Genomic DNA, 22,755 nt, shown 5'->3' with positions numbered 1-22,755 from the left:
CTGGGATTGGCAGGCCTGACTTGATGCGTCATGCCGTACCCCCACCAGTCCCTGGAGCAAATATTGCATGTGACGGGACTCTTTATATCGAGGCTCCCGCTAAGTCAGGAAACTGCCCAATTTCATGCTACTTGCTTTGGTAGTGAAAATCTTGCCCAAAATGTTCAGACTTGTTGAAGCTTGCTTTACCTGTGCTTTTTAAGAAAAAACAGAAGACACAAAACTGTCAACTGGCAAAATGACCAAAAAGCACACATCTTAATTAAAAGTTTTAATTCATAGGTCATACAAGTAACAGTTTAACCTCCAGTGGAGCTCCCCGACAGGAGATGATATGACCTTAAGGTATAGATGTATACAATATATGTGACCCGCTGCAATGAGCTGCAAGTTGTGAAATATGTAGTATATGCTGTGTAAAAAATTGCATGGAGAATATATAAACATTTGTAAGAAATTAATATGCATTAGTTCATGATTTTATGAATTACCTCAAGAACGTAATTGAGAACAACTCTACATCGCTCCTCTGTATCATGACAAACTGGAAAAGTACAGCTGGGCTTTAAAAGAAAAGTTAAGTGTAAGACATTTTTATTTTATTTAAGTTCAGTTACTATAAAGCAATCTCCCTAAATTTTCCTTCTCGGGTTACTGTGTCCCCACTATAAACAAATCTATTCTGAGAACCCAAACCAGATATAAATTTCTATACTTAATTGGGAATGAGATACAAATGTAGATTACAGTAAAAATTAAATTGAATTTGACAAATCTATCATTTATAACATTTATATTATATAACATTTACAAGACTTGGAATATACATTTCCCTCAACCAAATTTAAGAATGGGCTCATACCCTTATCTGGTGTATCGACTTATACTTTTCAGGTACAGACAACTCGCCAACAGATTTAATGACAGCAACAGCTTTGCTATCGTCTGAAGGATCAGAGCCATTGCTGAAAGAGCCATTTTCATCACTGTCCTCTGGAAGATCCTCATCTTCACTATAACTATCAGAATTCTCATTCAGATTTGATCCGTTTTCATCTGGTTTTGGTGGTTCATCTAGTTGGAAAAGTTCTGAGATCATGTAGTTGGCTGAAGCAATAATCTGCACAAACTGTAAAATTGTAGTCGCACAATTAATTAATGAAGAACTTACGTGTAAATGTGCTTGCATATTAAGCACAGTACTCAGATCTTGGCTATTATATATCTATTATTTGTAACCCATCATCCAGAATATTTTGTAAATGACATTGCCTACCACTCTGGAGTTTTTTTGACAATTGAGAAAAAAGATTTTTATTACAAGTGTATCATAAGCGCAATTTATCAAAAACATGAAATAATCAACATTTTGCAAATACTTAGAAATAATAATTATTTTACAAAAAGGAAATAATGACACTAGTCATCTGGGAGTAGTTCCAAGGTACAATTAAACTTTAGCTGTACTTAATTTTTGCCAGTCAATTTCTTATTTTCCAGCATATAACATAGATTAGTGAGTGTTGGACTCAATCACTTTTGAGCATTCAGGGATAGTCAGCATGGCTTTGTCAGGGGGAGATCATGTCTAACAAATTTGGTTGAATTTTTCAAGGAGGTGACTGGTTTTGTAGATGAGGGTAATGCAATTGCTGCAATCTACATGGATTTCAGTAAGGCTTTTGACAAGGACCCATATGGGAGAATGGTCAAAGGTTGTTTTTGTGATTGGAAGCCTGTGACGAGTGGTGTACCACAGGAATCAGTGCTGGGACCCTTGCTGTTTATAGTATATGTTATTGATTTAGACATGAATATAGGAGCTATGATCAGTAAGTTAGCAGATGACATGAAAATTGATGATGTCATAAATAGTGAGGAGGAAAGCCTTAGATTACATGACAATTATAGAAGGGCTGGTAAGATGGGCAGAACAGTGGCAAATGGAATTTAATCCTGATAAGTGAGGTGATGCATTTTGGAAGGACTAACATGGCAAGGGAATACACAATGAATGATATGACCCTAGGAAGTACAGAGAATCAGAGGGCCTTGGTGTACATATCTATAGATCCCCGAAGGCAGCAGCACAGTTAGATAAGATGGTTAAGAAGGCATATGGGATACTTGCCTTTACTAGCTAAGGCATAGAATATAAGAGCAGGGAAGTTATGTTGGAGCTGTATAAAACCCTAGTTAGGCCACAGCTGGAGTAGTGTGTGGGGTTCTGGTCGCCACATTGTAGGGAGGGTGTGATTGCACTGGAGGGGGTGCAGAGAAGATTCAGGGTGCAGAGGATGTTGCCTGGGCTGGAGCTTTTCAGCTATGAAGAGAGACTGGATTGGCTAGGGTTGTTTTCCTTAGAGCAGAGAAGGCTGAGGGTGGGGGGAGGGATCTGACAGAGGTATACAAAATTATGAGCAGCATAGATAAGAAGAAACTTTTCCCCTTAGCGGAGGTGTCAATAACCAGGGGGCATAGATTTAAGGTAAAGGGCAGGAGGTTAAGAGTGGATTTGAAGAAAAATTTTTTCATCCAGAGTGTGGTTGGAATCTGGAACACACTGCCTGAGGGGGGCGATAGAGGCAGGAACCCTCACAATATTTAATAAGTATTTAGATGAGCACTTGAAATGCCATAGCATATAGAGCTGCAGGCCAAATGCTGGAAAATAGGATTGGAATAGATGTGTTTGATGGCTGGCACGGACACGATGGGCCGAAAAGCCTGTTTCTGTGCTGTATAACACTATAAAGCTTTTAATAAAGGTTTTTAGGTTTGATGATTAAGGGTATAACCATCAGCAAAATTATATTAGAAATCTGGAATTTCTATGCAACTGCATAATTAAAATATAGCTTAATATGTACTGTGACAATAGGGCATTTTTGACCTGGAAAGTGTAAACATTTGACAGTTTTGCTGTAAAAATATAAAGGTTTTAAATTTGTTACGGTGTGCTAAATAATTAGAAATTTCAATATACAATTTAAGAGCCTGCAATGTACAATTAAAGCTCCTCCTGCATAGAATGAAGTAATCCAAAACTCAAGACTGATGTAGTTTGTACCTGGGGATGCCTTTCTTTGTCCAGCAATTTAATACAATTTAACAACAGGGTCCTTATGATCCCATAATGTTTCCTATTCTGAACTTTCTTCATCATCATGTTGCTAGCAACCCTGTAAAACACAGCACATATCAACATACAAGGGCTTGAAGACTTTACATATAACTGATATAAATGTAAAATGATGTGGATATTGATTATAACTATTGTGCAACAAACCTATTTCCTGTAGTACTGCACCAAAGTTTGAGATTATGGACACCAACTTCATACATCTCTCTCTCTTCTATCTATCCCCTTCTCTCCTGCCTCCATATTTCTTCTATTTTACTTCTTTTACCTTTCATTCCCCTTTTGTGCGGGAGGTGATAAATAGCAGAGCATGGTAGGGGAAGGGGCCACCAAGGGTGACAAACAAAATTTTCCCTTGGAGACTTGTGGGAAGGAAATGGGAAGAGCAGGATGGGGAAAACACAACCCTCAGTCTCTCTTCCCACAGTGCTCCGGCTCTGCTCTACTACTTGCTTCCAATGCAATATCTGTCCTTCAATTTCTAATTATTTGTTCTTTCTACTACCTATTCAAAGTCTACATTCAACTCACCATCATTCAGCTCACTTTCAATCATCATCCACTCTCTTCTTTTTTCCACAAGAGGCTTTGTTTAATTTTAAATTCAAATGACGACCTTTTAAATAAATCAAATACAGATGACAAAAGACATTACCACTGTCTCTCTTTTTTTGGGGGAGTCAGTATTTAGCTTTGCTTTTTAAAGCCATCAACAGACCAGATAATTAGAAGCTGCTTTAGATGAGAAAGATACTCCCAGCTCAATATTTTCTCTCAAACATACTGAAACCAAACTAAAAGCTACAGAAGTATATATCCAATTTGCATCTTTGCCATGTTGTTAAAAAAGTTAACAAACTAAACCGTTGTGGTGAGCCTGAATAGCTCTGCTGTCCAAAACCAAAAAATAGCTCCAGAGTTGACAACCTAGACCTCCGTTTCTGCATGAGCATACACACAAGCATCATCCACATACTGAAGCCCTATACTGAGGTTGAAGTGGTTTTGATTTTGGATTGAAGGCGGTGTTGGTTGAATAGTTTCCCATCTGTTCTATAGATTATTGCCATACCTATGGGTAATTTGCTGGAGATGAGAGGTATTACGAAGAATGGGTCTGGCCACACTGCTGCCGAATGCTCCAAGTAGTTGGACTGTGCCGTACCACCTGTCCTTCATGGAAAAATTTATGCAGAGAAATACCTTTGACCACAAGTCCATCAGGTAATGATCTGCACATTAGGCCCCAGATGCCCCGAGGGGAAAGGAGATGGTGGATCCTGTCGGATGGCTGCCCGAACAAACTGTCAAAGTCATTTGGCAAAATGCCTCATTGCCAGAACTTTCCAAAAAACACTAAGATGTAGCTTGGCTGGTGGCGAGAAAGGCGTTCCCCGTGTGATCCTTCCTACACGCCAGGAGTCTCACCTCCTCTGCACGTTCCCCTCAAGGTGGCTGTGGCAGGGAAAAGACTGTTGTTCACTTCCTTGTGGAATGTGCCTTTGCAAAGAAGGTTTGGGGAGAGATGCAGTGGTTTTTGTTTTGGTTCATCCTGAGCAGTTCTGTGACACTGGACTCCGTGCTCTACGGGCTGTTCCCCAGGGACACACACCGAGACAAACATCAACTGCAGGTGGAGGATCATCAGCTCGGTGAAAGACACTCTTCGATCTGCCAGAAACCTGCTGGTCTTCCAATGCAAAGAATTGTCCCCCCAACTGAGTGTTGCAGACTGACACATTCCAAGGTCCAGGACTACGTGCTGAGGGATGCACTGAAGCTTGGGGCAGCCATTCCAAAGACTCACTGAGGAAAAGTCACTGTCTAAGACTTTTCTGCCATAATGCAACAAGGGGTTGGAAATTGTACAGAGCCCTTGGGCTGCATGACTCAGAAGGAATGTACGCAGTAAATATTAAATGTATCATAATTGTATCGAAGCGCCTCAGAGGGCAACATGATCTATGTCAATAACTCAATACCTTTGCACTTTCTGACTGTCTGTAATGACCATGTTGATATGTCGTTAATGTTCATTGATTGTATTGAAGCACCTCGTGATCTATGTGTAAAAGTTGAATATGATTGCACTTTTTGTGATAGCCATTTAGAAATGTTTTGTAATGTTCTTTCAGATATTTCATGAATAAATTATATTTTTACAAAAAAAAATTGCTGAAGGTGAGGTGCAGTATTGTAACAAGGACAATGGAGAAGACAGTTGGTGCAATAGCATTGCCTTGTTTGACCCCAATCTTCACTGAGGTAGGGTCTATGGTAATTCTGCTGGTGAGGATCATTGCCTACTCCATGATGAAATGCAAGCTAATGGTGGTGACAAATTTCTGAGGGCAGCCAAATTTGACAATGATAGCCCATAAGCCTTCAGAATTGATAGAATCAAAGGATTTTGAGAGGTCAAGAAGGGCATCTACAGCAGTTGGCGCTGTTCCTTATTTTTCCTGTATTTGCTATGCAGTCAAGATCATATCTGTGGTGCCTCTCGATGGGTGAAATCTGCTCTGCAACTCTGGAAAGAGTTCCTTGGCCACTGGGAGGAGGCAGTTGATGAGGATTCTTGCAATGATTTTCCCTGCAACAGGCATCAGGGAGGCACCCCTACAGCTACCGCAATCAGACTTGTCTCCCTTGACTATAGTTACGATAATAGTCACGATCACAGAATCCCCGAGATTTCCTGACATCCCCCGATAAGGGGTACGAGGGTTTACATTAGGCAGCTCAAGGCACTGGAGAAGTACCACCAGCAGTGCCTTCACAAGATCCTCCAAATCCAGTGGCAAGAAAAACAATCCAACAGCAGCACCTTCTCTCAGGCTAATTTGCCCAGCATCAAGGCACTAATCACTCAAAATCTGCTGTCGGGACAAGTAGTTTGCATGCCTGACACTAAACTCCCGAAGCAACTCCACTACTTGGAATTCTGTTGTGGCAGGAGACTCCCAGGAGGACAGTAGAAACACTTTAGGGATGTCCTCAAAGCATTTTCAACAGCAAAACTTGCTGATGGCACTATGTGGCCAGTTGATAATTCTGAGGTACGGGGGAAATGGTAGTATAATGGTAATGTCACTTGACTAGTAATCTAGAGGCCCAGGCAAATACTCTGGGGACATGGGTTCAAATCTCACCATGGTATCTGGTGGAAATCTGAATTCAATTCAGAAATCTGGCATATAAAGCTAGTCTCAGTAAAGGTGACCATGAGAGTATCATCCATTGTTGTAACGACCTATCTGGTTCACTAATGTCCTTTAGGGAAGGAAATCTGCCATCCTTAGCTAGTCTGGCCTACATAGAACCATAGAACACCACAGCACAGAAAACAGGCCATTCGACCCTTCTTGTCTGTGCCAAAATATTATTCCGCTAGTCCCATTGACCTGCACCTAGTCCATAACCCTCCAGACCTCTCCCATCCATGTATATATCTAATTTATTCTTAAAACTTAAGAGTGAGCCTGCATTTACCATGTCAGATGGTAACTCGTTCCACACTCTTACCACTCTCTGAGTGAAGAAGTTCCCTCTAAACCTTTCCCCTTTCATCCTAAAGCCATGTCCTCTCGTGTTTATTTCTCCTAATCTAAGTGGAAAGAGCCTACTCGCATTTACATGTAACTCCAAACCCACATAAATGTGGTTGATTCAACAACCCTCTGAAATGTTCAGTTCAAGGGCAGTTAGGGATTGGCAACAAATACTGGCTTTGCCAGCGATGCCCTGTATAAAGAAAAAAAATACACTTTGATTATTTGGCTCTAAGTCTAATGGAGCAGGGCTAAGAATTTATTGGAAGAAGATGGGTTGCTCTGCCTGAGACAAAAGGAAACATTCAGTATATGAAAACCACACCCCACTGCAAAGAATAAACACAAATTTAAACATAAAACTTCTGCCAGTTCAATATCTCCAGAAATATAAAATTATATATAAAAATATAAATAAATAAGGCAGTGCAATTAGATTTACAAGGACTAGTAGAGAAACAATGGCCATATTGTCCCCTTGTATGCTGTAAACTTCTTTGGTCAGTTCAGTTACCATTTCATACATATATAAAGGAGGATAATTTGCATGATGCTTGATGATGAAAGTTACCATCCTTCTCAATTCCTCCCATTTGTTGTCTTGGCATTTTTCCAAGTGGTACACAACTAAAATGGAGAAACATATTCTCGCTACCAATTTGCTTAGAAAACTTACTTGTACAGTAAGACAGCAACAGGCATCGTGAAAGGGTTTTGGTATTTATCTTCAGTTGTTTCTTCGCAAAGTGTCGTCAGGTCATAGAGCTTTACAATATCACTACCACTTGCTGGAAGAAACAAAGGTAACAGCCACTGTGGAAACACACTTTAAACAGTTGTATTTTCCAAAAGGTGATTTCCTTTTTAAGCCACATATAAGATATCAAATGACAACTACACATGTAACAATTTTACAGTACTGCAAGCCACACTTTGAAGAGGGGTTTTTACTGGCTCGTGAATCTACTAGCAAGACTAAAATTCCTATATTTGAAAACCTGATCTTAAATAATATGTAAATCTAAGGTAACAAATCAAAGGTTGCTTTTCTAAGAATGAAAGAAATAAATCCAGTTAATGTTAAAAGCTGCTTTTCAGAGCCAGGTGAAGCAGTTATATGGCTAATTACCTATTACACTTGAGCCAAAAAGTAAAAAGCAGTTGAATGAAAGGCAGCTGTACTTTAAAAATCACTATATACCTTGAAATAAACCTACTTTCATAACATTGTTTAAATAATCAGAATTCTAATTTAATATTTTTGCTCACCTTTAAAAAGCCAATATGTATGTCCTTCTTTAGTACAGTTTGCCTTTAGAAATGAAAGAATATTCTGAGCAATATCCTTTACCACTTTTGTGGAGAAACTGGAATTATCCAAATTAGGAATGTCTTCTGTCTTTATCATTTCATATCTCTAGGTAAAACATACATCAATTACAACAAAAATTGTAAACTGGAATAGAAAATTGAATCTCAGATGTTACTATAAAGTACATACTATGTTGAAAATACTCATTTTAAACAGAAAGACATTTAAACTGACCACTGTCAACTTCTATCCACAAGGACAAACATGCATTCATGCACCCAATCAGCAGTTTTGCAGGCGTTGTTCCCATCTCTGGGTGAAAATCAGCATGCACTACAGTCATCCTCTGCCATCTAAGTACTGCTCCCTATTTCTCTTCTGTTCCATAACAGTGCTTGGAGGCTTGCACTTCTGTCACTATTGTTATAAATAAATAAACACAGCCACACACTCTGGACAAGAACTCTCAGAAGAATAAGGATTCCAATCCAGTATACATCAGCATGAACTAAAAACAGCAAATAAAAGAGGTGGGTGTCAGAAAACAGTGTTTTTGGTGAAGAAAAAATTCCAGTATTAAAAGGGTGAATTGAATAGAAATGAGGCAGAGCATGATCTGAAGTAATTGTCAGTTTGAATCGGGGCAGAAAGAAAGTGGAAATGCAAATGACAGGGGTGGAGGGGAAGGGACAAGAGTCAAATTTGGAAAAAAGGGGGAGAGGAGTGCCAGCATAAACAGAGGAGCATGTTAACAGTGGGGCAGAATTTCCACTTTAAGCACAGTCAGCAAATTACACTCAAAACTATTCTAATTTTCCAAATTGACTTTATGGTCCTAGGTTCTGGTCAAACTCATTTGCATAAAAAGTAAAATTGCAATTGGTCTTAGAATGTAATTTTTTTCTCTTTCATTAAAAAAAATCCTTGAAAGATTTGAGTGATTTTATTATACAGTTAAAAATGATTTATCACAAAAAAATTAAGCATTTTTAATAGGTCAAGTTGAAATGTTAACTGTGTTTTTCTCTCCATGTATGCTGCCTGCGCAAAAAAGATTTTCCAGCACTTACTTTCTTCATTTTTTAGTTTAGTTCACCACCTGTGATGATTTTAAATAATGAAAATTATTTTGAAAAAGTATATTGGTCTACTGAAAAGTTTTATTGGTGTATAGCAGTTTTAGAAAATTAAATATATTTTAATATTTAAAATCTTTTAAATGGTGTCTATTAGTGCCTTTCCAACTAAAAAGAAAGACAGTTTAATCTTAATAGCCTTCTTGAACAGGCACAGTTGTGGAAACTCACCAGGATGATTAATTAGATTTGGGGCGCGTGGCCAATTTGCGATTGAGGCCAGCTTCCAGTGAGATTCTTTTTTAAAAACCAATGCAAAAATCATGGAAACAATTTGCGTTGACGGAACATACACTTGAAATTATTTGATCTTATGTGCTGGTTTAGCCTATTTTGGAAAAATTAACGTGCCCCAGAGCTTTTAACTGGGGGATTGAATGTCTTTATAAACCATATGGGTTGGATAGAGTGGTGTCTCTGAACTGAGTCTTGACAGGGCATGGCGTCTCTGAATAATGGCAGGAGAATGGGGTTGAGGAGGGAGATAAATCTTTAACATGGCCTTTCAGGAAGCTGGGTCGAGCTAGCTTCCTGCAAACCCAAACCATCATCTGATCTTTCTCTTTTGGTTAGTAAACAAATATAAAAAAAACTATTTAAAATGATGTACAATGGTTTCATGTTAAATTTCACAATTTTCCTAAGGAGCACGCACCTGAATATCCCCAATGCCTGAGAAAACATACCATTTATTTGGAACAAAGGGGAAGCAATATTGAAAGATGTGTTTAAAATCATAAATTTGCTATTTAGCCCTGAGCGGGATGACCCTATGACCAATAAGTCAGGGTTCAAAATCCCTATTTGTCATTAAACAATTACTTAAATGACTAAAGGTAGTAGGAGAAGTGGGTTTCAGAATCTGCAGAAAAATAATTCCCAAATACCAAAGTCCTTTACGACAAAAAAATGCAATGCTCATGTTGAGTGTGTTCAGGCCACCATAAATAAAGATTATTGGAAGTTTTCAGGTCCTCATCCACCTCACTATTAGGAAGGGAAGTGCATTTTTGCTTTTTAAAGTTGACCACATTAAACAAAAATGAAAATATCAAGAGGTTGCACTACTAAAAATAGTTTTTTTTAAAAAAACCTGAAACATTAAAAACTAAACTTTTTTTTTTACCTGTACAATCCCATTAACGTGAAAGCACATGACAAGTTCTGGAACATTGCACATTAGATTGTCTAGCCAATAGTCAATCCCTGTCAATATGTTAATTGGTTTGTTGCTATCTCTAAAAAAGGAAACACAATGTCACAGATTAAAGTTTACAAAACTTTGATCAATTTTTTGCCAAAGTCAATGGCAATTGATAAAAACTAAAAAAAGTATACAGCAAGTTTTTTTTAAAAAACGCAGATAGGGTCATAGACTGCTTAGGATTAACAGTACTTCATAAATACTTGTATCAGATCATGGATGAACCAGAACATTCTCCAGCTTAAACTACCCTATTTGGTTCCTGATTCTATCTCCCTCCCCCAGTTTTTCACTTGGGCTAAAACCAATGAAACATAAACTTGGTGTTCTGTTTAACCCTAAACTAAACTTTAAACTCATGAAGCTTGAATAATTGCAACAACAGTAGCCTTCGCTTCAAAATAAAAAAAACACCGATGAAAACCATACATAGCTTCATTATCTCAAGTACTCAGCCAATCTCCTCTTGATCCAATTTGCATCCTTCATTTTTTTTAAACTTCTGCCTGTGTCCTCTCTACTGCTCTAGGTCTGCTGGCAAAGCCTTCAACCATCATACCCCTACACTCAGGAATTCTCTTTTAAAACTTTTGTTAAACCTTTCATAAACTTCTTCAAAATCTGTATATTTTCAGCATTGCTTTTGGCTACATTTCAATTCTTCAAACAATTTTTCGGTACAATTCCCTCCCTCTCTCCCCAGCCCTCAAAGCATTGAAACTTTTGCACTATTGTAACCATGACAAAAATGTTAGCCTTTTTTAATGCACTAGTAGCACCCAACTCCATCTCTCTGTCAATGATCCTGACATCAACCCTGTTGCAATGCTATCAACCTATCCAACATCAAGCAATGATGACTCAATTTACTTCAGGTCAATGTCAACAAATTCAAAGTCATTCTTTTCAGCTCCCATCAGCTACTAAATGCCTCTCACTCTGATTCATTAATCTTCTTGGATGCTTTCTCAAGCTAAATTCAGTGATGCATCATCTAGGCAATCTGTTCAACTAAGCTAAAATTTTGCACCATGTGCCGTCCATTACCAAAACAAACATCTACATCCAGCACACTGCTCATTTTAGGCCCCAACTGGTTGCTGATGCCTTTCAGCATATCACTGATTATTTTTGTAAATGCTCTCAGCACTAGTCTTCCCATCTTCGTAAAACATCATAAAATCGAGAACTCTGCTGCTCAACTTCCATTCAATATATAAAGCCCCCATAAGTATCACTTCCATGCTTGGCTAACTCCACTGACCCCCTGAATTCATATCAAAATCATTGCACTTACCTTTAAATCTCCCCATGACCTCATATTATTCAAGAGATTTTCTCCAACCATACACTTCTGCTTCTTTTGACTCCTATTGCTGCACGTTCACTACTCCCTCTGCCTTAACATCAAAGGCCGATATACAGAGAACTTTAAAGTCAGTTTTCACCAGTTTTTATTAATACATTTCCTAGTCTTTCAGGTGCTGAATTGGCTAAAAAAAAATTATTTCCTCTTTCACTCTGAAAAAACTCAAAATTCACCATTGTTTTCTAATCAAAAAAGAAAAAAAATCAGGCTTGAAGATGTAGATGAATCGCATCTGATATTAGAGCACATGTTGCATGCTGAATACACTGAGATCACAGATGCATGTGCACCTCATGTACATTTTTTTTGGCAGGGAAAAGAAAAGTTATTTAATTTTTTATAGTCAGTCTTCATTCCTAGTTACATATGGAGCAAACACAGCAGTGCACTGACAGTCACCATACTGTAAGTATTGAAGTGATTGCTTGTGGATTTGAACACAGTCTAAGCTGACATTTCAATGACATACTCCTCTGTTGGATGTATCATCTTTTGAATAAACCTGTCTGCCCATGCACATGGGAAGTAAAAGATCTCATTGTGCTGGATGAAGAGCTGGGGTTTTCCTGATGTCCAGGTCACTATTCTTCTCTCAACAACAAAAGTATTATCTGGCCATTCATTCATTTGCTGTTTGCAGGACCTTGCTCAGCATAAATTGGTTGCCATATTTGTTTAGTCAACAGTGACTGGTCCTCAAAAAAATAATCCATTAGCTGCAACATACTTTGGAACATCTTGAAGCCATGACATATAAATGTAACACAGGCTTTGGTTTAAGTTTAATTGTTAACCGAAACAAAACATGCAAATACATAAATAGATAATAGTTAATATACATTTTACAGTACAAATTTGTCCACTGGAAACCACAAGTTTACAATCTAGATAATAAGCTATTCTTTTCCAGAAGTAACTTGCACATATGCAGTGGCTCTTGTACATTTCACATTTGGTAGATGCTGGCATGTGCTAGTCTGAACTTGATTTCTTCAAATTTCCAAACTAACTCAATTGTGAACAGTTACAGCTCCTTAAAATATCTCTGAAAATAATTATTGGAACTTTGTAGATTTGAATAACAGTCAGGATCAAATATAGTTGGCAATCATGCCTACAACAGAACAAATACTATCTGTTTTTGTTTAAAAGGTAACTCAACGCCAGCTCAAACTTTGCAGCTAACCAATGTAGTAGTTTTTGTGTTGAATCACACTTGGGTCAAAGTTTTGACTGTGCTAGATTGCCTGAAACTGTTTATGGCTAATGATTTAATACAACACAAAGAACAATGAACTATTTGAGTCTTTTTAGAAAGTCCAAAAAGGTTCCAGGCCCAAATTTCAGTTAGCTGTTTCCAATTATGACTCCAGTTAAGCCATTACAATTAGCCTCAGCACATACAATTGGGGTGCTAGGGGGGTCACTGGAGTGAATAACCTAACAGTCCATCATAAAAAAATACCACCTCTGCAAGGTAACAGACAGCACCTGTGAAATTGTAAGCAGCAAGAAACCAATGCCTTCAAAACAGGAAGAGTGTGTAAAACATATATAAGAGAAAGCACCTTCCATATCACATGGAGGAAAGGCTTACCTGAGTCTTAAGCTTACAGCTGGATATTTTCCTCCACCAAAAATAGGCATATTTGAACCCACAAGCATATGAATATCTTCAAAAGTCCAAAGAATATTCCTGACAAAATCATTTTTAAGCCCCTTTGGAAAGAGAGACATATTGTTAAAGATATTTATTTTTAAAAGAGAGGAGTGAAGAAAGGACACGAACATAAGTAGATATCAAGGAAAGTGTAACAAAATTAACAATACCAATCTGATTTATTAAAAAGCCAATTGGGGCCTAGTATAAAAGTTTCCTTCGTTTAGGGAATTACTTGGAAATGGTCATCTTCATCATACCTGACTGTTTTCCCCTTCATTCAAAAAAGTAGTCAGGTTTTGTTCTTTCGGGGTAGAGGCCACCTGCTCTAATACATATGTGGCTTCCAGAGGAACATTCCCCTGCAAAAAGTGCAAGCACGTATATTTTTACCCAATACACACACTATTTTATCATTTGAAAAGAGTGTTAAAACATTAATACAGCAGAGCCTACTTAAGATCGGGTCCCATTGATTAACTCTCCCTCATTCCCTCGTGTGCAAAATCAATGCAATGCAATTATATTAAAATATAATTTCTGGCTCATCAAGCCCTGCTTTTGATTAAAATTTAGACAGTAATTTCATGCTTAGGTTAATTTTTCTGCCTTCTTGTTCGGCAATGGCTTGATAATGACATTATCTTTGAGAGTTTAGCTTGAGAAATAAAATTCATCAAGCTCTTGCCACCAGATGTTTGACCAACACTGAAAATACAGCAGTCTGCATTATAGAAATTAAATGTATCTAGAGGCTAAACAGTAAGTAGTGCATTAACATTTTGTAGAAACCACAAAATTCAATGTAAAATCATTGAAACTGATCTTGAAGACTCCACTGTAATGGATTTACATAGGCTTAACCCAGTGTAATGACATACTTTTCTCAGAAACATAGCAGGTATCAGAGCATTGAGCTTCTTTTAAAGCAAATTTCCTCCTTTACTAGTATATTATAATGAGATCTTTTGATTTAAGAAAAATAATTTTGAAGCCATTTGGAAAAAAAATACCAAATCTGTATTCTTAAAGTATGGTTGTGTAGTTGAATCCTAACAAATGTACTAATTTCCAAAGACATTATGCTTGGGTCATGATTTGTAAAAAATCATTTCTCTTTGTAACAAGATAGGTGACAAATTTTACACTTGTCTTAGCATTTCAGATACAAAATTTTCAACCCCATCTAAAGAAATACATTTATTTTGCACAAAAGTGATCAGATTTCTAAAATATGCTGGTTGGATATAAAAATTGGCTGTGAACTTATTATGCTCAAATATAAAAATAATCATGTAACAAGGAGATAACTGGGAAGCAATTTATGCTTGATTCAATAATTCTATATTGGGAACAGTGAAACACCAGAATGAGAGGATTTTTATCAAATATTTGTCTGGTGTTGACAATATTCCCAACCAAATACTATAGAATGCCACTAGGTGTCATTCCAAACTAGGAGAGTAAATATCATCCAATACTAAACAGTTTTCACTGAACATGAGTAAATATCTAATTAATGTGAACAAGCTGAACATTTTTTAAATTTAACTTCATTTTTAGAAGCTAAGATATCTAAATTTCACATAGATTAAATAATTTACCTGTTCCTGAGGATTTCCATCTTCAGGGACAGAAGCAGGGGTTCTCAGAGGTGCAGGCCAAGAGGATTCCTCTACTGCTACTGGGTTTTCCTGAGGCTGTGTGTCAGCAGGTTGTGCTATAGGAGTTGGAACTGGTTCTGCTCCACAATCTCCATTGATGCTAAAAGTATTCAGAAAGAAAAAGTCAATGCCATGCGTATGACTAGAAAAAAATCTAACACCTGGTGGAAGTTCAAGGAAAACTGAAGAATAAATACTGTAACAATTAGCAAAACATTTCTATAAAAACAAAAAAACTGCGGATGCTGGAAATCCAAAACAAAAACAGAATTACCTGGAAAAACTCAGCAGGTCTGGCAGCATCGGCGGAGAAGAAAAGAGTTGACGTTTCGAGTCCTCATGACCCTTCGACAGAACTTGCGTTCGAGTCCAAGAAAGAGTTGAAATATAAGCTGGTTTAAGGTGTGTGTGTGGGGGGGGGGCGGAGAGATAGAGGGACAAAGAGGTGGGGGGGGGGGGTGGGGGTGTGTGGTTGTAGGGACAAACAAGCAGTGATAGAAGCAGATCATCAAAAGATGTCAACGACAAAAGTACAATAGAACACATAGGTGTTAAAATTAAAGTTGGTGATATTATCTAAACGAATGTGCTAATTAAGAATGGATGGTAGGGCACTCAAGGTATAGCTCTAGTGGGTTTTTTTTTAAATATATAATGGAAATAGGTGGGAAAAGGAAAATCTTTATAATTTATTGGAAAAAAAAAGGGAAGGGGGAAACAGAAAGGGGGTGGAGACGGGGGAGGGAGCTTACGACCTAAAGTTGTTGAATTCACAATCTGGACTGAATATTGAATTCAACAACCTTAGGTCGTAAGCTCCCTCCCCCATCCCCACCCCCTTTCTGTTTCCCCCTTCCCTTTTTTTTTCCAATAAATTATAAAGATTTTCCTTTTCCCACCTATTTCCATTATATATATAAAAAAAACCCCACTAGAGCTATACCTTGAGTGCCCTACCATCCATTCTTAATTAGCACATTCGTTTAGATAATATCACCAACTTTAATTTTAACACCTATGTGTTCTATTGTACTATTGTCGTTGACATCTTTTGATGATCTGCTTCTATCACTGCTTGTTTGTCCCTACAACCACACACCCCCACCCCCCCCTCCACCTCTTTGTCCCTCTATCTCTCCGCCGCCCCCCCCACACACACACCTTAAACCAGCTTATATTTCAACTCTTTCTTGGACTCGAACGCAAGTTCTGTCGAAGGGTCATGAGGACTCGAAACGTCAACTCTTTTCTTCTCCGCCGATGCTGCCAGACCTGCTGAGTTTTTCCAGGTAATTCTGTTTTTGTTTAGCAAAATATTTCTGCTATTTGAAGGTCGAGACGTGCCATTTTTATTGAAAAGAAAAAGTGAAGAATGCCTGTACAAGTGAATCGAACATTTTAATATAATTTTTTAAAATATAAATTCAGTGCCAAATATAAACAATTGCAATTTAGCTACAAATGGTGCATATAAAATCATCCTCCATATCTTACTTATTAAAGCACAGTTAGCAATGGGAATAAAAGAATGTACTGTTACAAGATCTGTTTCAAACGTTTTAATTAAATCAATCAAAATATTTCAGAGTTCAGAGTACATAGGCTACCTTCTTTGGGGCACTCCATTAGCAACTACAAAATAAGTTTCATACTATATAATTAGGAAAGATGTGCTCTTTACATCTTGACAGTAACATCTTTAAAAACTGAAGACATTTTGCCCAGAATAAGAGCTAGATATGGATTCTTCCGTGCTGCACCAGTGTTGAATTACAGCAGCACCTTTTTGAACACTATGGCTTTAGCAATGAATTATGGCACTCTGGTACACGACTTTAGTTTCAGCAATAAAATGCAACAATGAATACTTACTGCAAACAAGGGAATTGATTGGGGTATGATCAGACCACACACAGATCATCAACTGTGGCTCAGTTGGTAGCACTCACCTCTTGAGTCAGGAGCTTCTATCCTCAAGCCCCACTCCAGGACTTGAACACAAAAATCAAGGGTGACACTCCAGTGCAATATTGAGGGAGTGCTGCACTTTTGGAGGTGCTATCTTTTGAATGAAACATTAAACCAAGGTCCTGCCTTCCCTCTCAAGGGGCAGCAGTGGCTTAGTTGTATTGTCACTGGACTAGTAATCCAGCTCCTGCTCTAGGGATCTGGGTTTGAATCCTACCATGGTAGATGGTAGAGTTTGAATTCAATAAATGATAACCGTGAAACCAATGCCGATTACCATAAAAACCCATCTGGTTCACTAATATCCTTTAGGGAAGGAAATCTGGTCTGGCCTACATGTGATTCCAGATCCACAGAAATGTGGTCAACTATTAAATTGTCGAGGAAGCCACTCAGTTTCTCAAGGACAATTAGGGATGGACAACAAGTGCTGGATTAGCCAGCGATGCTCATGTCCTGTGAATGAATTTTTTTTAAAATGATTTTGAAGTGGAGCAGGGGAATTAGTGATGTAGTCAATATTCATTCCTCAATCCACATTACAAAACAAATTATTTTACATTGTCATTTGTGGGAGCTTGTTGTGTGCAAATTGGCAGCTCCAATCTTTACAAATGACTACACTTCAGAAGTACTTAATTGGTTGTACTTTGGGATGCTCTGTAGACATGGAAGACACTATATAAATGCAAAGATTTCTTTATATTTGTTGGTCTGAAACTGGTTCATCTCTGGCCCTTCCAAACCAACATGCAGAGCTCTGTGGAAAATTTGTGATGCTCTGAAGCTTTTTCTATTTCATGGGCATAAGCATATCACTGGTGCTAATGTGATGGCACACACATATACAAGCATTATTCCCCATTTCCATAACAAACATACCAAAACAAACAACGGACACAAGTTCACAGTATAAACGGTACCTTTTGAGAATAAAAGCCTTTCTCATGATGAGCTCTGCTCCTAGCATCATTATATAGTGCACGGCTTTAGAGACTATTGCTTTGCACCTAAAGTCAGTCAACCTGAAGTTATTCTACAGTCTGCACAAACAATGGAGAAGTGTAATGACCTACTGGAGGTGGTTTCACAATCCACCTGCTAAAATGCATTTGGAAGTCATGGTGCTGATTTCATTGAATTATGCTTGATTTTTGAAGTGGAATCTATAAATGTGGTAGAAGTGAAAATGGGCTTGCCTAATCAACTAATCATTAGCCCTAAAAGGGTCAGCATAATCAACCTTTTCCCACAATAAATCATTTTTAAATAGAAAAGAATCGAATTGCCATAGCAGACTACATATTTGGTATTGCATGGAACTGGATTAAACCAGTCTCGCAACTCCAATTTCTGTACAATATTGAAAAGAATAAATCATTAATAAGTAGCTTGTGAAAATTTGTCACATATAAATAGATACATTAACATGTTTTATGTCATACAACAGGATTAATAATGTCCAAGTTGTCAACCCATTTACTGATGGATCATAAGTTAAAACTGTGCACTCACCTATAGTACAGAAATTTGGAAAGAATAGCTTTCTGGTAAAACTGCTCTTTGCTCTTCTTTTTTCTTTGCCATTTTGGATCCACAAGTCTTTGGTACAATTCCTTTAACCAATTCCAATCTCCTGTCTAAAAAGCAGGTTTATTAATAAACAAATTGTATTTAGAACAATTAACTGTACAAACAAAATTTGACCATGGTTTATTTAGAAACTGGCATAAAAGGCTGAGTTTTCACATCTCTGGATTGTCAGAGACCAGGCGCATGACAGAATATGTGCATCCGGAACCTGTGGAAGTCCTGATGAGCAAAACTAAGAGTGAACTGTCGGGAAGTTTCAACTTCCAATGGCGATTCCCCTGTTCCACAGGACCCTCCGAGTTAGAGTCAGAGACTTGGGAAAGTTGCGGAACTAACCTGGATAGTTAAGCAGGGTATGTTAAGACAGATTAAAACCTAGCCTAACACCTGGGTAACTATACAACAGATCCCCCATCATCACCCCCTACAACCTCCTTACTACCTCCCCAACCAGATCTGACCACCCCTCGACTCAACTAACCCCCCACCCCCGAATCAACACCCAACCTGACCAGACCAACCCCCTGACCCAACCATCCCACCCAAACACCCGACCATACCCCCCACCATCCAGCCAACAAACAACCGTGACCTGACCATCCTTCCCGACCACCCAACTGCCCCCCGACCCGACTACAACCCCCACTCCCGGCCTGACCTGACTATCCCCATCCCCGACCTGACCTGAATGCCCCCATCCCCTACCTGAGCCGACTACACCCCCATCCAACCTGACCACCCTACAAACCACCCAACTACCACCCCAACCTGACTACCTCTCCTGACCATCCAATTAACCCAACGAGACTACCCACTCCTACCACTCATCCGTTCACTAATATTAAGGCTGAGCTTTAAAATTTACACTGGGGGGTAGTCAGTGGCGTAGTGGCATCGTCACTGTACTGGTAATCCAGAGATCCAGGGTAATGCTCTGGGGACCAGGGTTCAAATCCCACCATGGAAGACGAAATATCTGGAATTAAAAGTCTAACGATAACCATGAAACTATTGCCGATTGTCGTAAAAAAACCTATCTGGTTCACTAATGTCTTTTAGAAAAGGAAATCTGCCGTCCTTACCTGGTCTGGCCTACATGTGACTCCAGATACACAGCAATATGGCTGACTCTTAAATTTCCTCTGAACAAGGGTGTTTAGGGTTGGGCAATAAATGCTGGCCTAGCCAGCGATGCCCACATCCCAGGAACAAATATATAAATATATATATATATTATTTAAAAAAATACAGTAGCTAGTGCCATAAAAAGAAGTCATGTCCTGTCTTTCTCCAGCTCTGCTCCAGAGTTCCCTGAGGTATGCTGCGCTGTGCATGTGACAACCAGGATTGGAAGGTCCCATAAAAAGTGCACAGCAGTGTCAAGCTGGGGGAATTTGAATACAGCGGCAATCCAACCATCATTGTTGCTACTCAAAAGATCTGGCCTTGCACTATTTTTCATTGTCACTACAAAGAAATAAAACATTTCACTGAGTTACTTCATATATAGAATTGCTTGTGACCTCTAGGTGTGTATTCTGGGGAATGACAAAACCTCATTTTTGGGTTTCATTATGAGCATAAGAACATAGGGAATTGGAGGGCCCCTTGAGCCTTCTCCGCCATTTAATAAAATTATAGTCGATCTCATCTTGGCCTTAACTCCACTTTCCTGCCTGCTTTCCTGTCCTTCCTTAATTCCCCTTTAGCTCAAGAATCTGTCTATCTCAGCCTTGAATATATTCAATGACTTTGCCATCACAACTCTCAGGATAGACAATTCCAGTGTTACAAGTGTGAGGATAATATGATTATTATGTTTTGGGAAATCTTTTGGTTTATAAGATCATCATGGTTTGACTCTGTATCTTTAAATGTAGGTTAAATGAAAGGAATCATGTGACCCATGTTAGAGTCTGTCTGACAGTAAACCTGGGTGGTTTAGTTGTTAGATCAAAAGGAGAGTCACATTGTGTTACTGAAAAGATGGTGCCGAATATTAACATCTGGGGACAGTGGCAGCTGTCCTTAATGAAAAGACCTGAAGTCTCCAAATACCCATAAAGGTGTTATTGGTATCAAGTCATAAATAATTTTGCTGAAACTGGTTCCTTGGATTCCTAGATGAAATGCAATGGTAATTAGAGATAGCTGATTACTATTTCTACTGGGATACAGGGCCAGTATGTTTCCAGTTGCCATGGATAGGAGGGTAGACAAAGCCATTTCAAGGTCAGATTTACGGGCTTCTCTATAAACCCAAAGATATCACAGACCGATGGGCAGTTGCAGAATTTTTGGTCTCGAATGATCTACAGCCAACCGGGAGGCGGAGAGCAAAAGATAAGATGCAGGCCAGGCCAACATCTAAGCAGAGGAAACGCTGACTCTATCGTTCGCCACACAGAATGTGGGTGGAAGCTCATGCCCAGTTTCAAAGCCTAGTTCGTGAGGAATTAAAACGATTGTCGGGTTGGCCTAGCTGACGCTAGAGAGAGAATCCACAGGGAAAACTAACTGTGGAAGATAGTATTGGGAAAGGAAAAGAACAGAAGTAAATCCTTGGCAGCTATGAAACGCTCTAGATTGGTTCCAGGACGTTGGATGTCTACGTCAGAGACCAAGTAATATAACAAAATTAAGGTTTTCGGTTGTCAGCAAAAGTAGAAATGGGCAAACTCTGTTCGATAGTTTAAAGTATAAGTTGCCTACAGGAAAAATAGTGTTTAATTGTGTTTTGTCTTTAATCATTGATATATTAAAGTTCTTTTAAAATGCCAAATTTTGTCATGTTATCATTTCCTTTCGGCTAATAACTAGAAATTCAAATTTCTCTTTAAAACCTTTATTGGTTGCAACGGGGATGGTGACAAAAGATTAATGATCCTCAGAAAAGAAATTCTTCATCTCAGATTTAAATGGGCAATTTATTCCAAAAATATGCCCCTAATTCTGGATACGCCCGTGAGGGGGAACATCCTCTCAGCATCTAACCTGTCAAGTCCCTTTTCAATAAGGGCACCTCTCATTTTTCTAAATTTCACTGAGTAAGGGCATAACCTGCTCAAACTTTCCTTTCCCAATCCTTTCATTCTAGGAATCAACACAGTGAACCTGATCTGAACTGCCTCCAGTGCAAGTATATCCCTCCTTAAATAAGGAGGCCAAAACTGCATGCAGTACTCTAGGCACTCTGTGCTTTGCAATCCCTCCCTCACTAAGGTTGCATCATAGAAAAGTACAATGCCGTTTCATATACAAAGTTACTGGTTGCTCCCATAGTATTGTGGGAAGGTGCTGAGCTGAGTTATAGCATTCCTCTAACAGTAGCGAGAGTTGCTGCACATCCATCATCTTATGTAGATGAAAGGATGTGGCCATCAACTATCAAGAGTTAAAATATCCAAAGACAGACCTCTGCCACATCATAGGATAGTAGTTCTTAGGCCTAGGTGCAGATTACCCTACCCAATCAACTAGAGATGGTGTTTGGCTTGGAAAGACCACAGATGAAGAAAACACTACCAGCATTTTTGTTTTCAAAAGGTCCATGAATAGTGGAATGTTTAAATTGTTAGTTATTTTAAGAAATAACATCGAATTTGTTGAAATTTCAGCTATCTGAATTATGATCGCTTTAGAGCCCAATAACTTTCAAAATAGAAATTTGAACTTTCAGTTTACAGCTGAAAGAAAGACAAATCAAGATTTCACATTTTAAAACTTTTACCGTAACAAGACTAAAAAACAAAATATTGACTAAACACTATTCTGTCTCTGTAGGCAACTTATACCTTAAACTATAGAAAAAAGGATTCCCCATTTAACTTTTAGCACAACTGAAAATCTCTAAGTAAAGTTATACATTACACTGTCCCTTAAGTGGAAATCTAATCCTCCAGGAACCAGTCTTAAATTCTCAGTTCCTGATGATTAGCTTCCTTTCTACTTTCCCAGCTGGTAAATTCTGATCCCAGAATTGACTTTCAATGTAAGAGTTACTCTGTAGACTCCTTCCCTCTAGCCCCTAGCTAGGCAAATCTGCCAGCCTCCTTTAAATCTTCACAAACTCGATCTTCAATCCGAGCACAAACTCCCACCCGCATTCTGCATGGCGAACAACAGAATCAGTATTTTCTCTGCTTCGGTGCAGAAC

General features: G+C 38.5%; 1 protein-coding gene across 3 annotated transcripts in view; it reads right to left on the bottom strand.

The window, feature by feature from the left end:
* The window catches only part of edrf1 (erythroid differentiation regulatory factor 1), an 81,505-nt gene that overhangs the window by 40,596 nt on the left and 18,154 nt on the right, over positions 1-22,755 (bottom strand). For 2 of the 3 annotated variants that reach the window (XM_041209442.1, XM_041209444.1), the window contains 10 exons: positions 18,522-18,646; positions 14,979-15,138; positions 13,635-13,736; positions 13,312-13,433; positions 10,268-10,379; positions 7,963-8,110; positions 7,370-7,481; positions 3,071-3,182; positions 863-1,129; positions 492-563 (listed from right to left, as the gene is read on the bottom strand). In XM_041209442.1, coding sequence (XP_041065376.1) covers positions 492-563; positions 863-1,129; positions 3,071-3,182; positions 7,370-7,481; positions 7,963-8,110; positions 10,268-10,379; positions 13,312-13,433; positions 13,635-13,736; positions 14,979-15,138; positions 18,522-18,646 — 1,332 coding nt within the window. The remainder of the gene's footprint in view (positions 1-491; positions 564-862; positions 1,130-3,070; positions 3,183-7,369; positions 7,482-7,962; positions 8,111-10,267; positions 10,380-13,311; positions 13,434-13,634; positions 13,737-14,978; positions 15,139-18,521; positions 18,647-22,755) is intronic. The other variant, XM_041209443.1, reaches the window with a different exon arrangement.

This window comes from Carcharodon carcharias, chromosome 17 (genome assembly GCF_017639515.1).
Source record: "Carcharodon carcharias isolate sCarCar2 chromosome 17, sCarCar2.pri, whole genome shotgun sequence".
NCBI lineage: Eukaryota > Metazoa > Chordata > Chondrichthyes > Lamniformes > Lamnidae > Carcharodon > Carcharodon carcharias.
Note: the sequence above shows the minus strand (reverse complement) of the source record. Positions and strands in the feature narration are given on the sequence as shown.